Source organism: Chelonoidis abingdonii, chromosome 5 (genome assembly GCF_003597395.2).
Source record: "Chelonoidis abingdonii isolate Lonesome George chromosome 5, CheloAbing_2.0, whole genome shotgun sequence".
Classification (NCBI taxonomy): domain Eukaryota; kingdom Metazoa; phylum Chordata; order Testudines; family Testudinidae; genus Chelonoidis; species Chelonoidis abingdonii.
The window spans coordinates 101,420,361-101,440,543 of NC_133773.1; the positions used below are offsets into that span (position 1 = coordinate 101,420,361).

Below are 20,183 nucleotides of genomic sequence, written 5' to 3' on the forward strand. Positions count from 1 at the left end.
ATTGAGGGGACTGACCCAGATTTCAGGGGTGAAATCTGTGTATTATGAACTGCAATATCCCGGAGGGGAGAATTACTTAATCTAGATGTTGCCCATCCTAATAGGGCTGAGAGTTTAGATTACATTCTTATATTTATTTACTTTTCTTTTGGTAACTAACTCTGACTTTTTGCCTATCACTTAACACCACTTAAAACCCACCTTTTGTACTCAATAAATTTGTTTTACAGTTTATCTTTACCAGTGAGTTTATATGAAGTGTGTAGCAAATATGCTCAGCTTTGCAAAGCCTGGTGTATATGCACTTTCCACTGATGAAGTGATGAACCAATTAATACATTTGCACTATTCATCTTGAGTGGCTCTGGGAGCATTCATGCAATCTAGTTGGGTGTGGGGCTCCACATGCGGTTGTGCTAAGTGATAACAGTGCCTGGAGGGGATTGCTGCTGGTCATTAGCAAAGCACTGAAAGAGACAGCCCAGGCTGGAGAGATTTAAAGGGGCACAGTGGTCCCACGGTCCCAGGCTGCACCCTGCGGGGATCCCTCACAATGTTATTTGAGCATAGCTTGTTGTTATAATAAAAGATATATAATAATTACCTATATTGTTTCTCTAGATGTTCACAGAGCCCTGTAGTTCCATTTGTTCTCCTCCTTCAATGTGTTCCAGGTAGATAACAGAACCTAAAGGAGGAAAAACACACATTAAAATAATTAATAAAAAAGTGAATGGTTGAAAAAACTGGATGTTAGACTGTATCCACAACTAGCATGTAAAACTAACTGTGGGCAAGTCTCAAAACACAAGTATAGAATAAATTTAGTTCAATGCGAAATGTACTTCGTTTTCATCCCTTGACAGCTGGTGTTGGAGAAATGTTTTAAAAGAATCAAGGTCAAGATTTTGCCATTTACATTATCAAAGGAATCTCTCTTAAAAACAAAGAGAGAGAGAGAAGGTCATCAGGACCACCAGTGTCCTCCCCTGTTGTCTTTTAGAATCCACTGGCTCATATGCCCATACTGATGCTCTTCAAAGAGGCATCAACAGAAGCCTTTGGCAATTGCTATCACTGGTCTCCTATGGAGACCTTAGAAAGTGATACATGGCTTTAAACACAGCTCCACTAGAATAATGTATTAAGTCACTTACTTGAGTATTTGCCTCGAAATGGCCTATGACAGCATTTCTCAAATGTGGCCACCGTGGCCGCATGTGGCCACCAGGGGCTTTTCTTGCGGCCACAGCCTCCTGGGCTGTGATTAGGGTGGAGGGCAAAGCCAGGGCTCCTCCCTCTCCCTGGTGCTCCTGGATGCACCACCTTGGTGTTGTTTGCTGGGGCCGCCAGCAGGGACTGGGCCCTGACCACTTCTGGAGACACCTGGGTCACAATGCTGGAGCAGCAGGCAGCCAGTGTGTTCCCCACCTTCCCAGGTGCAGTGACGCTCAGACCACGGGGCTCCAGCTGCGTGGCGGCAGGTCCCATCCTCCAGACATGGGGCTTCAGGCTCCAGCCTCCCGTGGCCACCCACCCACCCCTCTCGCTGCCTCCTCCGATCTCCCATCCAGGGCTTAATTTGTCCCCAGGCTTGCAGGGCTGTGTAAGTCTGCTGTGAAAAGTACTATTTGTGTGTTTGTTAATATCACTTTTCACAACAGCTATCAATAAATAAATTACAATAATTTGGACATGTGTATGTGCATATATATTTGTTTTTCCTAAAGCTAATTAAGTATTTTAGGGGAAAGCCTGAGAGTGGCCACCAGCAAGAGTTGGTCGCCACACTCTGAGGCCACCAAATAATTTGTCCCGAGAACCCTTGGCCTAGGAGCATGATGTTTCAGTTCTGGGCTAAGTAACTGTAAGACATATTGGAGGATTCAAATGTGTTTTAGGTGGTTCCGTAGGACACAAGAGCACTAAGCAACAATTGTGAACCTCGTCTTTGCCCTTTCCCTAATCATGCACAAGTATAAAAAACATCAAAAGATCACAGTCTAGGCATACCTTTAAATCACTGGGAGAAAACAACATATGAAGTGACAAATTGCATAGATGGTATACAGAGCAAAAAGCAGCAGGAGGAAATTACAATGAGAGGAGTAACAGGGCCTGAATTCAATTTAGGTCAACATCCATAGCACAGTTACTCCTCAAGAGATAAGACACCTGAGAGGGGACCAGAGAAAGCTCAGATGCATCTTGACATCAGCTAGCCTAATTTAGCAAGAAGCAGCAGCCAGCTGATGTCTCAGATGTACTAAAGGTACAGTGAAGACTTTTTTGAGTCTCAGCGCACATAAACATTAAACACATTTTATTGCCCACTAGGGTTTTAAACCATGACAAACTGACATGGGGCTGAATATGGCTTTCCTTATCTATGCTGACCTCAAAGTCATGGCCACTGGAATAAAATACCTTCCCCTCTTGAGAGGTCCCAGAACTCAGACTCCAGTCCAAGCCTAAACAGCTACACAGAAATTCGATAGCCCCACACCCTTAGGTCTGCAAACCTGTCATCTGACCTAGGCTAGCTGCAGGCATTTAAATGCTGTGTAGACGTCCCGTAAGGAATTATCAGACTAAAGTCAGTAAGGAACTGAACTCAGAACACAATGGAACATTCTAACACCTTCTTCAGGTTCTCCAGTGACTCTCATCTTTGAAATCAAAGAGTTCTTGCCAAGCTCTGTGCTCAAAGCAAAAGATCCAAGAGTGGAAAATAAGAGATTATTTTATTGGGAAAAGCTATTTTTCTTACTCTTCTGAGGCCTGCTATGAAGACAATTTAATATGATAAACAGGATCTGTAATCACACAATCATAGAAATGTAGGACTGAAAGGGGCCTCAATAGGTCATCTAGTCAGTCCCCTGCACTCAACACAGGACTAAGTAATAACTAAGACCATTCCTCAGACGAGTTTGTCTAATCTGTTCTTAAAAATCTACAGTTACAGAGATTCCACAACTTCCCTAGGCAATTTGTTCCCGTGCTTAATCACCCTGACAGTTAGGAAGCTTTTCCTACTGTAGAACCCAAACCTCCCTTGCTCCAGTTTAAGTTTACTGCTTCCTGTCCTATACTCAGAAGTTAAGAATAATTTTTTATCCTCCTCCTTGTAACAAACTTTTAGGTACTTGAAAACTATTATTTCCCCTCTTAAAGTATGTCTATACTACCTGCTGAATCCGCGGGCAGTGATCAATCCAGCGAGGACTTATTTATCCTGTCTAGTCTATAAGCGATAAATCGACCCCCGAGCACTCTCCCATCATGAGAGGCGCAGAGTCGACAGGGGGAGCAGCAGCAGTGGACTCACCGCAGTGAAGACATCGTGGTGAGTAGATCTAAGTACACTGACTTCAGCTACATTGTTCATGAAGCTGAAGATGCGTAACTGAGGCCAGGTCTACACTGCGACTTTAAATCGGTTTAATGGCCGATATACCGATTTAACGCTGTATCCGTTCACACGACGTCGTCATTAATATCGAGTTAAACGGCTCCTTAAATCGATTTCGGAACTCCTCCCAAACGAGAGGAGTAGCGCTAAATTCGATAGTGATAACTCGGATTAGGGTTCGTGTGGACGGAAATCGACGTTATTGGCCTCCGGGCGGCATCCCAGAGCGCAGCACTGACCGCTCTGGACAGCAATCTGAACTCGGATGCAGCGGGCAGGTAAACAGGAAAAGCCCCGCGAACTTTTGAATTACATTTCCTGCTTGCCCAGCGTGGAGCTCTGATCAGCACGGCTGGCGATGCAGTCTGAAATCGAAAAAGAGCTCCAGCATAGACCGTACGGGAGATACTAGGTCTGATCGCTGTATGGGGAGACAAATCTGTTGTATCCAGCTCCGTTACAGAACACGAAATGCCAAAGCGTTTGAATAAAAAACTCCAGGATACACAGCGCTGCGTGACAAGCGTAACGGGAAGCCAGAGACTCAAATGGACGCTCATGAAGGGAGGGAGGGGATACTGAGGACTCCAGCTATCCCACAGTCCACAGCAGTCTCTGAAAATTATTTGCATTCTTGGCTGAGCTCCCAATGTCTGTAGGTTCAAACACAGTGTCTGGCGTGGTTCAGGGAACAGCTCCTCAGTTTATTTCCCCCCACCACCACGTGAAAAAAAAAAGGGAAAGATTGCTGTGCTATGGCGTTTGCTCAATGCACTCCGCGAAAAAGGCGCCAAAGGGTTGTCTGCTGCCTTCACAAAGGGAGGGGTGAGGCTGTACCCAGCACCACCCGGGGCAGTGTTTTCTGCCCCATCAGGCACTGTGCTCTCAACACGGAAGTGGGAACTATGGGATAGCTGAGGAACAGCTACCCACAGTGCACCGCTCCTGAAATCGATGGTAGCTTTGGACCATGGACGCAAACAATCGATTTCGGGATCCCACTGTGGACGCGCTAAACCGATTTTATTAGATCTGTTTTGTAATATCGGTTTAAGCTAATTCGAAATAATCGTGCAGTGTAGACGTACCCTTAGATCGACTCCCCTCCCCCACCCAGTGTAGACCAGGCCTTAGTCTTCTCTTCTCCAGACTAAACAAAAACATTTTTTTCAATCTTTCCTCATGCTTTATGTTTCTAGATCTTGAATCATTTTTGTTGCTCTGCCTCTGGACTTTCTCCAGTTTGTTCACATCTTTGCTGAAATATAGCATCCAAAACTGGTGCCTACTTTTAAATGAGCTGCATGTATGAGGATAAGTACATTAATAATTAAGTGTTTTAAATCTCGTTTGAACTCAGATTTTCAAAAACTCATACACAAAATACAAATATTATGTGCATACACTGTCCGATCCACCAACACAAATTAGGATTTACTTGCACAGAATATTAGGCGTTCATATAGCCCTCATCACTATAGTAGATGAGTGCTTCACAATGATTAACAGATTTTATCTTCAATATCATAGTGAGGTAGGTATGTATTATCCTAATTTTAAAGATGGGAAACTGAGGCACAGGGTAGTTTGAGTGACATGCCCAAAGTCATACAGGAAATCTGTGGCTGAGCCAGGGCCTGAATTCAGGTCTACTGAGTCCATGTTTGGTGTTTTCACCACAAGACTATCCTTCCTCCCCAAAGTGAAAAAGAGTCAAATTCCCAAAAGAGTGTATGCACAGTTTGACATGGGCTGCCTTGTGTGATGGAGCAGGAAGCAGAGCGGATTTGATCTGGGAATGTTGCAGGGGAGTTACACTGGGGATGGGGAACTTCCCTTGAAGGAAACTACCTGAGCTGTAACCTGAGCCAGGAAGGGGGTTGAGAGAAGTGACACCTTCTGCTTGGGAGACTGAACAAAAGAAAGAGCTGCTGGAGGAGTTTTTTGTTTTTCAGTCTTAGGCTGGGTGGTACAACGCAGGGAACCCCAAGCTGGGGTCTAAGCTCCCTGAACCCCCCAGAAGGACTTGATTGAGGGGTTATGGTTGTACTTATACGCTCCGCTTGGGACTGTGCTCCTGTCATCTAATAAACCTTCTGTTTTACTGGCTGGCTGAGAGTCACTTCACAGTGAATCACAGGAAGAGGCGTCCAGGGCTCTTACTTCCCCACACTCCGTGACACCGTGTTTATCAAATTGTTACATAAAAGATTGTAATCAAATTGTTACATTTCTAATGTCAAGTTACAGTGGGATTTTTTAAAATGCTCAGTGTCGATTTAACTCTGCTACCATTGGAATCAATAGTAAAGCTCCTATTGCAGTCAAAGGAAGCAATTAGACCACTGCTGAGAACTTTTAAAGCTATTACTCTTAATCTGTATTATCTATTATCTGCAAACAATATGAACACTCTCTGAAACCAGCTAAGAAATAAGTAACTGAATGATAGAGCTATAATTCCATGAAGGAGCTCTGAGTGACATCAAACCATGAGGGCGAAGCTCAAACCTGGTTATGGACTTATAGCTCCATAATTTTAAAAATGGGCTTGTATTCCATTCTACAGTATATTATACACACATACACCAGGATGACAGATGCATGCACTGCAGACAAGGACTACTCGCTGTCCTTTGCCTTGCTGTTGCCATTCCTGTCCTCCCATAAATGTCTGTTTGGGGGTTTGTTTTTTTAAGGATAGTATTTCCTCCCACTCCAGTACCTTATCCTGCACAGTGTGGCTCTTGCCTCCCACTCCAATAAAAACTTCTTGGAGTGACTCTCATTATGATTGCCTTTTCCCTGCCAGTTCTGACAACAATTTGGGGGGCAGGGAAAGGCAATTACGAGCAACTAGTTTAAATTTACTTCACAGATGTAACATCACATCTGTGAAAATGAAGATTCTGGAAGATAAGTATTAAGCATCCTGCAGCCTAAGTCCATGTATTATAGGACAGTTCCGCATTCCTAACAATGCCACAATTTTGTCCATGAATAAAAGTTCCGATATTGCAGCTTCTGTATTCCAAGAACTCACTGGTCCATTTAGTCTGGTATCTTGCCTCTAGCAATGATGTGCTTGACTAAAAGAACAGTGATTATTTTAAAATCCTATTTGAAAATTTTGTGCTTACTATAGTTATTAACACGCAAGATTAATAGAAGTGAAAGCAGCTAGCAAAATTAATCTGTGTTTTACAGTTTATTTTCTTTGTGCATTTGACAGCACTTTGCATGTATTCACATCTAGTTTCCCACTGTACAATGACTTATGGACTAGTTTTGCCAAGACTCAACTGAGTAAAGTTATTCGCATGTTTGAGTAGTTCCATTGTCTTTATTTGACATTATCTGTAACTTTTGAACCTAGGCAGTGAAATTCTTATCATATGCGTCTAACACTTTAAAAAAATTGTCTATTACCCTTCAGCTTTAATATTAAAAAAGAAAATTGATGTGACCCTAGTAAAACTATAGACTTTGTTTGTACATTGTTTTATAAATGTCATTGTGTGGGGATGCAGAACTAAATGATAAGAGAAGAAAAAAATGATTTAATTCTTAACAAATACATTTCCCCCCCTCCGAGAATAAATTATTTTCTTCATATGCCAAGAGGAGAACAAGTGATCATGGAAACATCATGAATCTGCAGTTTCTGCAGATGATCTAGTGTGAAAGATTTTTAACTTGATAATCAGTATCTTTAACATATTAATGTTCATAAAATGAAAAATTTAACTAAACTGTATCCTTTGAGATAGATGAAGCACATACGATTCCAATCGATTCTGGTTCTCATACTGTACCCATCACCATGATATCCAATGGTCTGATTATATATCCTTTAGTCAAACTTGCAAGTCTTTGCATATAATTTTCTGAATTAAATCAAAGGGGCAAAATTAAATTATATATTACAGTAAATGTCACAGATATTCATTGAAGCCCTGGACTCTAGCTTACCTGAAAGTGCTCTCTGTGTGGCAAAGAAGCTTAGAGTTGATTCTATTAATTTTCTACTTTAGCAGGCCATAAGATATTAACTTGTTACAAAAACATAACCTTTTAATACAACACCACAACCTATTTTAGTTTTCTTTAAGCAAGACTAGGAATTAAGCTGCAACAACATACGTATTTAAACAAAACTACATTCCCATCTTATGCACAAGAAATACTGTTTATACCACAACATCAAGAGAGCTTGAAGTTAATTGTAGCAATGTGTAAATTATATGTCAAAGAAGAAAAAAGATTAAAATATATTTGATTATGATATGCTGACAACTGGAAAAGCTGCTCCCCAAAAATTGAGCAAAAAACTGTATGCTTTCCCTAAGTTTAAAAGTAAATGTATGAGAACTCATAAAGCTAACCAGTGGTTCAGTAAGTAGTTAAGAACCTGCTGTAATCCACGTCCATAAAATACCAGGCAGAATTTTAAAAACCAACTTAAACTGTAAACATCAATATTCAGACCTGGGCCCAGATCCTCAAAGGTATTTAAGTGCCTATCTGCCTCTTTAGGAACCCAAGTCCACCTCTTGAGGCACCAATGACATCTTTGAAATCATCACACACCATCTGCCTACCCTGCTAGGCACCTAAGTTTTGGCTGGGTAGCATTTGCAGAGCCACCTATGCTTTGATGCTACCCCACAGCTAACAAGCAGCTTTAAGCCCTAGCTCAAGCTAGCTAAGGGGAACACCTGTGGGGCCCAATCCTGCAGGCATGCTCTGAGCACACTTAAGACCTGTGACACCTCGCAGCAGGAGGGCCAGATACAGACCAACAACAGATGAAAGGGGAACAACACAGCACCTGCACAAAAGACAGGTGGGGGTATAGGGAAAGAGGGTGAGAGTGAGAGATGTGTTGACTGTGAGCAGGAAAGAGAGCAAGAGAGGAAAAAAAACAGTTTCAGCTGCTAGGGCATGGCCTACCAAGGCATCTAAGAGAGTTTGTGGCTGAGGATTCCAAGAGGACAGAGGTACCTTCTCTGGTCCATCAGCCAGGTCCACTAGGTCAACTGTTTAGGCACCTAACCCCCTCTCCTTACTGTCTCACTCTCAACTAACTTAGGGGGCTCTCCAACGAGCTGCTGGCTTCGGAGGATCACTTTCTTAGGCACCTAATTCTCCCCATGCATCGTACAGGGAGCCTGGGCACCTAATTTAGGCTGAGTATTCCACTAAGTAGCAGGCCACTAAGGATATATGTATACATTGCAAAAACATAGAACCAAAATAAATCAGAGCAGAAAATCTCAGAGACCAGGTCTACAGACTTGGGCTTGCATTGTTTGTGCCATGGAGCTAAAAAATAGCCATGCAAACATTCTGACTCAGGCTGGGGCTTGGGCTGTGAAGCCCATCTTCTTCCCGGGCTTCAGATCATGAGGTAGAATGTCTACATGGCTAATTTTAGAACCATAGGATGACCTCAAGTCTGTAGACCAAGAACTTGCTGCCACAGAGGTTTTTTTATTTTTGTTTTTTGGCAATATAGAATGTAGATGTAGCCCAACATGTTAGTGCCCGCCAAGCTGAGTGGAGCAACAACTAAGTATATGCGAGGATCTGGCTAGTGTTCTTAGCCCAGGGGCCATGATCTTAAGATGGACTGACAGAAGGTTTATATAGTTAAAAGACTGCCTCCCATTCGCTGGTAGCATAGTTAGGTCCCAAAGGTCAGCATTTTATTTGATCTGTCACATGGAACAGATGGGTTTTAGAGAAACAGAGAAGCATTTCTTGCAACAACTACAAGGAGGTGGAAGAGGCTGTTGTTCCCTTGTCCAAATTGCCTATAGTGAGGAAGAGAAGTAGCATCTACCCACACAAGAAACTTTGTGAAAAGCACAGAAACTGATCCAAAGGACTGTTGAATGTGGTGTTAGAAGATAAGCACAGTAATTTTGGGTGACAGGAGGTAAAAGAAGGAAGATCACTCATCTATATTAATTAACTGTATTATGAACCTTCAAAGTTACTTTGAAATTAACAGCTTCTTTACCATCCATTGCAATGTGCCTAGCTATTTTAAAATAGAATATTTTTCGGCTATATTCAAATCTTGCCTATCAGTGTTTGTAAGACAATGATGGTTAAGTGGAGTTCCATTCTCAGACCAATAAGCACACAAATGACAGCCCAGCTCTTACATGTTACTCCATGCCAAATATATCACTTCATCTGTGCAGAGACACAGTGAAGTCTACGGGGGTCCACCAAGCAGAATCACTTGCAGGATTAGGGCCTATACATGCACAACCAAGAAAATAAATCCTATTCAAGAGCTGAAATGCAGAACTGTGGCTATATATATATTATTTATGGGAGAGCTTCTGAACTACGATAATGGAATTACTAAAATGTGTTTTACAAGATATTACACAGAATGATAAATTAAATGACTTTTCTAAAGATGTAGACACTGCAGTTCTCTAGAACAAATAAGTGTCCGTAGTTTTACAACCAAATCACACATATATACATACATGTATTTGGAATTACGTCCAAACTGAAACAATGCTATTGTTCCTATTTGTCACTTCAGATGGTGTTCTAAAATATATTTTAAAAATTGTCCTCTTAAATACTAGGTCAAAGTTTTTTTTGGCAATTCACAATTTAAGATATAGTTCTTAAAAATAATTTTCTGGTAGAAGTGTGTCATCAGCTTGAAGTATAGTTTTCATTTAGAACTCAATTCTGTTCCTGAAGTCAGCAGCAGAACTCTCACTCCAATATTGTCATGCCACAGAATCTGATCCTGCAAACATTCTCTTTCTTATGTGATAGGATAGCAGATGATTGATAACGGAACTACAACTTTAGGCATTTTAGTAGTTAAATTAAGCGTACGTAATCGTTTGCAGGATTGGAGCTACACTTTCTCTTTCAAACTACATTTATCTAGCAATGATAAGCATATTTCTATGAATATGTTCCCCTCACATGTGCTACTGTTATGTCCCATCCTCACCTTAGTTCAAACACTCCGCCCAATGAACAAAAATTAAGAATTGTAATCCACATATTACCTAGCAGTGCTACTATTAAAAAAAAAAAAAAAAAAAAAAAAAAAAAAAGCAGGCACAATACACTTTTACTGACACTGAAGTGAGTTTCTCTTTTAAAGAGTGTGGTGGTACCTAACATAATATCAATACAAATGGTCTCATTTCTCTTGCTTTCATTATAAAAAGTAAATACATAAATAAAATGAAGACTCGTTATAATTTGTTCAATTTGTGCCCCATTAACTCCCTTTCAAGATTCATCTTCAGTTATGCTAGAAGTCAACAGACAACAACAGTGCATTTCCAAAGGCCTTGCAATTAAACAAATATGTAAAGAAAAAAGAGAACTGTTCTCTGCAGAAATCCTTGGGGGCTTTAAACCATCAATAACAACATTCTGCCAACATTACAAATATTGAACAACAAACAAACAACAACAGAGATATCAAAACAGAGATCAACATCTATGAACTTTTCAAGAGAATACTCTGGCAACACAGGCTAAAGGAAAAAGAGAATATAATTCACATACAAATGCTAGTAATAATCCAATTTTATGGTGGAACATGTGGGAAGTCCACAACACAGTATAATAAAAAATTTTAAACATATGAGAAGCCAAAATACTGCCAATTTTGGTTGCTTTTGTACAAAATTTTATTTTAGTTTAAGAGAGGCACAAATTTCTGTAGGCATTGGAAAAAAAGAATAGAATTCTCCCAGAGTAGGAAAGGGAAAGGCCAATAAGGGAACTATAATGGCAATTTTTGTTGATTTTAAATTTTGAGAATACCAGAAGTCATCAGAAGTGAGATTGAACATTATAGTATGAAGACCTATTTTTCCTGATCTTATTCCTCATACCCAAAATAAAAACACTCATGGAAAGAATCTTCAAGAAAAGGAAGTGGAGGTATTGTTTCCAACAAGATTAAGCAACTGCCCACCATAAAAGAGTTTTTGTTTTCTTGAATAACTAAATCCTGATCCTTGCAAATACTTAGGACATGTCTACACAGGAAAGTTATTACACTAGTATATAGTAAGATGAAATTTAAACTGATATAGTGATACCACTGTAACTCCTATGTGGCCACTCTTATTCTGGAATAAGGGTGATTTTTTTTTTTTTGTTTAATTTGTGTTGTTTTGGAAGAGGTTTAACTAAACAAAAAAAAAAAGCCTCTCTTATCCCATAATAAGCATATCCACATGTGGAGTAATATCAGTATAACTTGTTAAAACTTTAATAAAAAGCGGATCATTTAAATGCAGTATGTGTCCTCTTGCATTAGGCTAGTATGTGTGCGCTAGATTAGGCTCCCCAGACCAGATTTCTGGCTCGACTGCCAGTGGGGCAGCAGGCTGCTACTGCGTGTCAGGAGTGAGACACCCCGCTGTTCACGTCTGATTCCCCCCCACTGCCCACACACACAAAGTTGAGTCACCTTTTGCACGAGTCTCAACACCACGCGACACTGACACAAGTTAAGTTCTCTCCCCCTCGTCCCCAGGAGCTTCCTAGACGTGGCCGCCTGCTCCTCTGTACAGCGCCCAAGCCCAGCAGAGCGGCAGGATCGCTGCCCCTCGAGGCGCCCCCTCCCTGCAGCCTTCTACCTCCCGGCTGCCGAGCCATCAACCCGTTTCCCCTTCTCACCTCTCAATGACTGGGGGTGGGGGGGCTGTCACTGTGAGGCCCCAGCCCCTTCCCTCCCCCTCTTTCTCGTGGCCCCCGCTATGCCAGGGGAAGGGAGATGCAGTCATCAGGCAGCCCCCTCCCCGGCCACCTCTGCTGCAGGACTTCCCGGCTCCAAGCTCCGAACTTGTCCCCCAGGGATCCACTCCCCCCCTCGCGCTCAGGGCGGCTTCATCCAGGCGGATGAAGGGGACCACAACCAGGGGAGGGGCCCTCAGCAGCGCCCTCCGCCCAACCGCAGACTCCGCCTCGTCACTCGCGGGAGGGGAAGGCCGGCTCCTCCAACCGCCGCCCGCGCGCCAGTTGACAGTTCACTTCCGCGCGCCTGCAGGGGACGAAATTGGAGTCGCCGGCCGATGGGGGTGGAGATATGCAAAATGAGGGGCGGTGTCGCACCCAAGGGAGTGGGCGGGGCTGAGACAGGTCGCCTCGGGAGAGAATGTTGCGTTAGGCCTTCTTGCCGGCAGCTTTAGGCAGGGGTTCCCTGGGGTAGGGGGCAGCACAGATAGAGCCATGGTCTCCTCCCCAGAGCTGAGGATTCCGTCTGGCTGGCAGATGGGAAGTGGGGGCGCTGCCACTCTTTCAGGATATTTATTTGTTCAATCTGTACTAAAGTACAGGAAGGTCAAGTCTGCACTGGGAGTAGGGGGGGTGATTCCCAGCTGGGGCCAGCATGCTTGCTCAGCTAGCTCCAGGAGAGCTAGCACTCATATAAAGAGTAGCATAACTGCAGCAGCACAGGTAGTGGCAGCAGGGCATGACTTAGCTGTGCTGAGTACGTAGGGTTTGGGCACGTTTGTAACATTCATTGAGATCGTGCAAGTATGTTACTCATCATACTCTTAGCTCATAGTGTAGTAGCCTAAAAGAGGGCCCCACCAATTATCCAGCTGCCCTTGGCAAGCAATCTTTATGAATATAAACATGAATGTATAAACAGATCCATCAGTTACCCCCAGAGGTGAAAGTAAGTCGGTCCGGTACGGTACGGCGTACCGGCAAGAGCCAGTATGCCGTGCCAATCCACACCGGCTTCCACGGTGGGGAGCCCTTTCAATCCCAGCTGTGGCTCTGGCGGCTGGGCTGGGGCCGGGATTTAAAGGGCTCAGAGCTCCCTGCAGCTGCGGGCAGCTCAGAGCCCTTTCAATCCCGGCTGCGGCTGGGATTTAAAGGGCTCAGAGCTCCCCGCGGCTGCGGGAAGTCAAGAGCTCTTTCAATCCTGGCCGCAGCTCCAGTGGCTGGGCTGGGGCCGGGATTTAAAGGGCTCAGAGCTCCCCATGGCTCAAGTGCATGGAGGTGGAGTCACAAGCTTGTCTAGAAGAAAATGACACCACTCAAAAATTATTTGGAGGCACCTGTATCCAGTGGTGAGCTGGAGCCGGTTCGCACCCGTTCACGTGAACTGGTTGTTAAATTTAGAAGCTGGTTTAGAACAGGTTGTTCAAGGGGTGGGCAATTGGGAGAGGAAGGTTTTTCTGTCATTACACCTGCCCATGGGCCACATCTGGCCCGCCTGAGCTCCCTAGGCCCCTCCCCCGCCTTCTCCCCTCTCGCAGAGCCTCAGCGTGCTGTGCTGCCAGCACTCTGGACCACTCCTGTGCAGCTCTGCAGCTCCTGCCGCTTTGAGTGGCATGGTAAGGGGGTGAGGCTGCGAGCTCCAGCAGGCCGCATGGCATCCATACACGCTGCCCTGAGCAGCTGGTTAGGGGGCTGGGAGGGGCTGGGAGGAGTGGTTGGATAAGGGGCAGGGAGCGGTTGGAGGGGGTGGAGGTTCTCGGGGGGTGGTCAGGGGATGGGGAACAGGGAGATTGGGTAGGGGGTGCGGTCCTGGGGGGGTCTCAGGAGGGGGTGGTCAGGGGACAAGCGGGGGGTCATGATGGGTGGCGGGTTCTGAGAGGGGTTCTGGGGGTCGGATGGGGGGGCAGAGGGCTTGTACTCACCGGGCAGTTCTCTACCGGGACTTCGGCGGCAGGCCCTTCACTCTCTCCGGGTTTTCAGCAGCTCTGAAGGGCCCGCCACCTATGTGCCGCCGAAGACCTGGAGCGAGTCAAGGACCCATTGCCGAAGAACAACCTGTCCCCGCCATTATTGGACCCCTCCCCAAATCCCCACCTGGCCCTGCCTATTCCCCAGCATGCCACTTTCCCCCTCCTCCCCCCTCTCTCCCAGGCTTGCCACGAATCAGCTGTTTCACAGTGCAAGTGCTGGGACCCAGGGGGAGAAGCAAAATAATGTGGTGCGCTCAGGGAAGGAGGCGGAGGGGAGGCGGAAGTGAGCTGGGCGGGGACCAGGGAGCTGGACTGCTGGTGGGTGCTCAATTTTTCCCCATGGGTGCTCCAGCCCTGGAGCACCAAGGGAGTCGGTGCCTAAGGCATCACTTTTGGAGAATGTGGTCAGTGGGGGAGCGGCTGCTCCCCCTGCTCCCTCCCAGCTACGCTTCTGGCCCCAACCCCATGCCCTGAGCCCCTTCCTGCACACCGCACCCCCTCCCACACCCCAAGCCCTTGTCCCTGCTCTATATTCATGGCCCTACATGCAATTTCCCCACCCAGATGTGGTCCTCGGGCCAAATAGTTTGCCCACCCCTGGCATAGAAGCATGTCCTCTGAAATGGTCATCGAAGCATGAAGGGGCATACAAGTGTTTAGCATACCTGACATGTAAATACGTTGCAATGCCGGCTACAACAGTGCCATGTGAATACCTGTTCGAACTTTCAGGTGACTCTCAGTAAATAAGAAGTGGGTAGCATTATCTCCTGTAAACATAAACAAACTTGTTTGTCTTAGCGATTGGCTGAACAAGAAGTAGGACTGAATATTTGTAGGGTCTAAAGTTTTACATTGTTTTCTTTTTGAGTGCAGTTATGTAAACAAATAATAATTCTACATTTGATTGCACTACAGAATTTGTATGAGGTGAATTGAAAAATACTCTATTTTATCTTTTTTACCATTCAACTATTTGTAATAAAAAATGATAATATAAAGTGAGCACTCTACACTTTGCAATCTGTGTTGTAATTGAAATCAATATATTTGAAAATATAGAAAACATCCAAAAATATTTAAATAAATGGTATTCTATTACTGTTTAACAGGGTGATTTAAAACTGCGATTAATCGCAATTAATTTTTTTAATAGTTTGACAGTCCTGGTTTCTAGGCATGATTTTCCTCTCACTTATACCATTTAATATTTAGTATACTTTCATTGTATTCAGTGGCCTTATTCCTCATTTATGCTAGTGTAAGTAACCACTCTGAAACTCGTAACAAAACATTAAAAAAAAAAAGGCAAGTCTTGCTAGAAAAAGGAAATGAATAAAAAGTATTTTGCATAAGATCAACACGAAAACAGGAAGGAACTTCCCCACCAGTATGCTAGATGAGAGCTCTTCAGTGACATGTGCTTGACTATGAGAAAAGCAGATCTCCTGAAATTATTAACAGCAATAAATATCATGTTCATTGTAAGTTTGCCTGAATTTTTCAAAACCCATGAAGGTGAGTAATCTGCTTTAAAGAATGAGGACTCTTCTTTATTTTAAGGTCAGATTGCAGTTAAAGAATTCACATGTACTTTCCCGGAGTAGCTGATTGTGATGCAATTTTCTTACTGATAGTAAACTTTACAAAATGTTTATGAAATGTGTCACTTCAATTAGCTTTTTGTTTATAATAGTTAACTATATATATTAATTATGAAGAATATTTGTCAAACAGTTACATATACCAGAATCAAAAATACTGTAGGTATTTTCATTTAATTTATGTTTTACTTCTTGCTTTTGGTGGGGATTTTCTACAGAAGGTAATTGCTTGTTAGAATTATAACTATTTCAAACTTCTTGCACCCAAAGGCACAAAAATGTTTGTGACATTATTGTATTATACTTTCATTCAAAGAACATGAAAAATAGTTAATCCTGTTGAAGATATCAAAGTAGTATGTATGTATGGTGAACTGAAACAAAATAGTGCAGAATGGGTAGAACTGAGGGAAATCAATCTCTTAATATGAATTCCAAATATAATTTGGTCATAGAGGTCAATACTGAGATTTGGGAGAATGAGAAAATGTATGAATAAAACATATATTCATTGTTATACCTTCATTTAAAAATCCATAGATAGGCCAACATTAAATTATAGGGTTTTTTTCTTCTGTATTCCAAAGTAGAACTTTGAGGAGAAAAACATAACAAAATGTCCATCTGATAAAGATGGTTCATTTTCCTGAAAGGCTTTATGTTAATTTTTAATGAAAAGTGATATTCAGTAAAAACTCTGAAATTTTTGGAGGTTAGGAAAGTTAATTTAATTTGAATTTATATTTTCATTTAACAAGCAAGAATTAAATTGATTCTAACTCAAGCATAAGGACAACAATCTGTAGCTAACAAAATGATACTCCTGAGGAAATTCTATGCTAAAAAATTAAAAATTCTGCACATAATATTTTAAATTTCTCCAAAATTCTGCAAATTCTATTGGTCAATAAATAAATGTGGAAGCTCCAGCATGGCAGTGGGGAGCACAGGCCACTGACTGCAGAGAGGTAGGAAATCACCCTGCAGCCCCCACCCAGGGACATGGACTCAGCAGTGAGGCTGCACCCGGCCCTTACACAGTGCAAGGCGCAGACTTGCCACACCATGCCAAGCACACTAGATGTAGACAGGTAGGCTCAGCCCAGCAGGATCCAAGTGTGGAAGGGCTTACTGTGGGGAGATCCAGGTGTGGAGTGATAAGGGCTCTGTGTGGGGCAATCTGGCTGCAGGCAGCTTGGTGGGGGAGTCCAGGTATAGAGGGGAATCTGGATGAACAGGTTCATTGGGGGTGGGGTTCTAGGTGCAGAGGCAATGGGACTCTGCAGGAAGGGTCCAGGTGAAGGTGGTTAGGACTCAGCAGCGGGGAGAGGGGGCTGGCTATGAAGGGCTCAGCTGGGGTCTGGGTTCTGGTTTGGTGGGTCTCAGTGGAGTGGGGATCTAGGTGTGGGGAGCTAGTCAGGGTGGTCCAGGTGCAAGAGGAGTAGGACTTGTGGGGGTTCAAATGTCTGTGGAGGCAGTCTGAGTGTAGGGGTGGAATCCAGATGCATGGAGGTGGGGCTCAGAAGGGGTCTCTGGGTGCAGGGAGGCTCCAGATGCAGAGGGTGAGGCTTGTGGGGGTGTGGGTTTGGGTTCAGGGGGCTCAGTGTAGAGGGGTTCTGGATGCAGGAGGTAAGGCTTGGTGGGGCAATTTGGGTATGAGGTGGTCCAGATGCACAAGGGGTTGGGCAGATGGGGGAGCAGCTCCCTGTAGAGTGACTGCTCCCCCCCCCACAGATGAGGAATGAGGGGGCAGGGAGGAATGGGGGTGCAGAGCTTCCTGCAACCAGAGAGGTTTCTGAAGGTGAGTCTGACCCAGTCCTGGCCACTCTTTGAAGGGAAAGAGGAAGTCCCATCCTTTCCAGCCCTGCCGGGACAAGCCTGGCACAGAGTAAGAGCCACCAGCTCTGAAACAATGCACTTGCGCTGCTGGGAAGCGGCGCATGACTGGTGTTACGGTTTCGCTTTGTTTGCCCCATCAGAAAGTCATTTTTCTGTGGGGAGGCAAAGAAATCTGTGAGACACATGAATTCTGCATATACGCAGTGGCACAGAATTCCCCCAGGAATAAAAATGACAAGATCAGTGGGATGCTTTAAGTTTTCAGATATTGTAGAAGGTGTAAACAAAGTTTTCAGATTGCCATACCTAATGTTTTACCTCCATGTAAAAGTGAAAAAAGTGCTAAATAGTAATCAAATTGTTTAACAGATTGCATGAATATACAGTGATGACATAAATGTTACTACAAGAGAACGTGTTGACATTACTGTCAGTACCATGTAATAACTATTATTTTTAGTTGATTTTTGCATATATAGTTCCCGTTTAGATAACACTGCATGGTATAACTGATGCAACCTCAAAATTTTTGTCATTTTGAACCTGCTGAATTTTAACTACAGTGTGGGTAAAATTAGAAAGCGCAGATCTGCCTTAAGTGCTGCACTGAGAGTTTCAAAGGACTTAGAGCAAAGTATATTTGAAGCAGAATTCACCACAAAACTCTGTCTAGGATTTTAAAACTAGCTACCCCATGTTCTCTGGTTGCTAGCTAAACTATGTAACAAATTATGAGTTTTGTAAGAGGGTGTAAATACACCGGAATTACCAGCCTAAAATACACCATCTTAGAATTTGGCCCTCTGTGTGTCCTCAGAGCTGCATGGGCATTGTTAGTTAAAAATCTTCTTTAGGAGACTGCTCTTGTTCTGAGTTTTGTTACAAACCTGAATCATGCAGATGTTTGCCGAGGTTCAGCTGAACTTCTGGCAATTTCAAATTAAGTGTTAAGGTACAGAAATCCTCAGTTAAAGCACACAAACAACCTTAACTTTGTTGTACAGTGATACCCTGAGGAGGGAGGCGGGAAACAAGAAAAAAAGTCTGTGTCTTTAAAATTAGTTTAATCTAATCTGGGACAAGGACTAATATGGCCACAAAGACTAATAGGCATCATTCATAATGGTAAGCTATTGCACGACATCACTACATGGCAGAATGAAGGCTGTTTGAGTGCCTTAATTGTGTGTTTCCATATCTTACATGTTTGGATTTCTTTTAGTTTAACCTTAACTCTGAATTTCCTGGATCTACAATACTTGTTTTGATGATAATCACAACATGCATGTAATATATTTACCCTAACTTACTGATGTGTTCTCAACCTTAACTCCACCTTAATGTAGTTGTGTGTCTGAGACAGTGGATCCTTGTTTGCTTAACTACAGTATATTTCACTATCTCAAGAAAGCATTATGAACTAAAAGGCATATCCTGTCACCACCCTTTTGTGGAAATGCAAGACCTATAAATAAAGCAACAATACTGGTGCAGTTCTCCTGCAAAGCGGGGGTTCATTTAGGTTGTGGACTGGCAGTGCTGGAGACAAAAGGAAAGCTCCATGAGAGTGAGGGGGGGGCAGCAGAGACAGATGGGGGTACATGTTACAACCTTGCCCACTGTATGGTTACCAGTCTGTTCCAAGTGGACCACATCACTGGGTCCTATGTTCTTCCAAGCTGAATGGATCTTGATAGAGTCTAGTCATTGTTTCTCAGCTTAACCCGTGTAGTTTAGCCCCTTCATGGACTATGTGGGAAGTGAATAAGGCACAGTGGCAGAACTGAGTGAAATTTTGAATTTCTATCTGTGGTAAATTCTGACATTTCAACATTTGTTTTTGTCCCTAAAGAGGATGAAAAGTTGAAATTTAGAAACTTTTCATGGAATGGAAAAATCTGAAAAATATAAATGAACAAATGTCTAAACATTTCATCTGGACATTTTAAATCCAAACAAAATATTTCCACACTCCCACAACTGAAATGTTTCATTTTGATTTGTTGAAATTATCCCAAATGCTTCATTTCAAAATTAACCTGTATTTTCTTATGGTGGTACATTGCATTATGGGAGGTATAGCACAGCAGGGAGCCTGGCCCAAAGGGAGAATAGGGACATTAAGGTCCCAAACATCTCACATAATGCACCCAGAGTCATGTGACCACACCTCTCAGTCAGAGAGAAATCAGCATGTTGCCTTATGGGATGAATGTTCCTCTAGGGGCCCCAGTCCATAGGAGAGAATAGGGACCAGAACAACAGTTCCCATATGATGATGGTACATAATATGAAAATACAGTTTAATGTTTTGTTGAACTTATTCAAAATGAAACCCAACCCAAAATTATATATTTAATTTCAAGTTTATTGATGGAAAATTAAAAATTTTCAGCAAAATCTAAGTTTCCTGAAGAAAATTTCAGTGTTGCACAAACTCCATTTTGATGAAAAATTCCTGAACAACTCTAAACATAGGCCTGATCTACACTACGCGGTGAAACCGATTTTAGCAGCGTTAAACCGATTTAACGCTGCACCCATCCACACAATGAGGCCCTTTACATCGATATAAAGGGCTCGTAAAACCGGTTTCTGTACTCCTCC

The 20,183-nt window shown here is 43.2% G+C and overlaps 2 protein-coding genes across 6 annotated transcripts in view; one reads left to right on the plus strand and one right to left on the minus strand.

Annotated features, from left to right (window-relative positions):
• Positions 1–12,382, minus strand: part of KLHL5 (kelch like family member 5) — a 105,900-nt gene extending 93,518 nt beyond the window's left edge. For 2 of the 5 annotated variants that reach the window (XM_075066518.1, XM_075066514.1), the window contains exons 1-2: positions 12,107–12,346; positions 605–688 (exon numbers count right to left, since the gene is read on the minus strand). The gene's annotated coding sequence lies outside the window, so the exon portion shown is untranslated. Of the gene's footprint in view, positions 1–604; positions 689–11,897 lie in introns of all 5 variants that reach the window. The other 3 variants (XM_075066516.1, XM_075066519.1, XM_075066515.1) reach the window with 2 other exon arrangements.
• Positions 12,383–15,551: 3,169 nt separating this feature from the next.
• TMEM156 (transmembrane protein 156) overlaps positions 15,552–20,183 on the plus strand; it is a 39,213-nt gene continuing 34,581 nt past the window's right edge. Inside the window, exon 1 of the mRNA XM_075066788.1 lies at positions 15,552–15,651. Within this exon, the coding sequence (XP_074922889.1) occupies positions 15,552–15,651 (100 nt within the window). The remainder of the gene's footprint in view (positions 15,652–20,183) is intronic.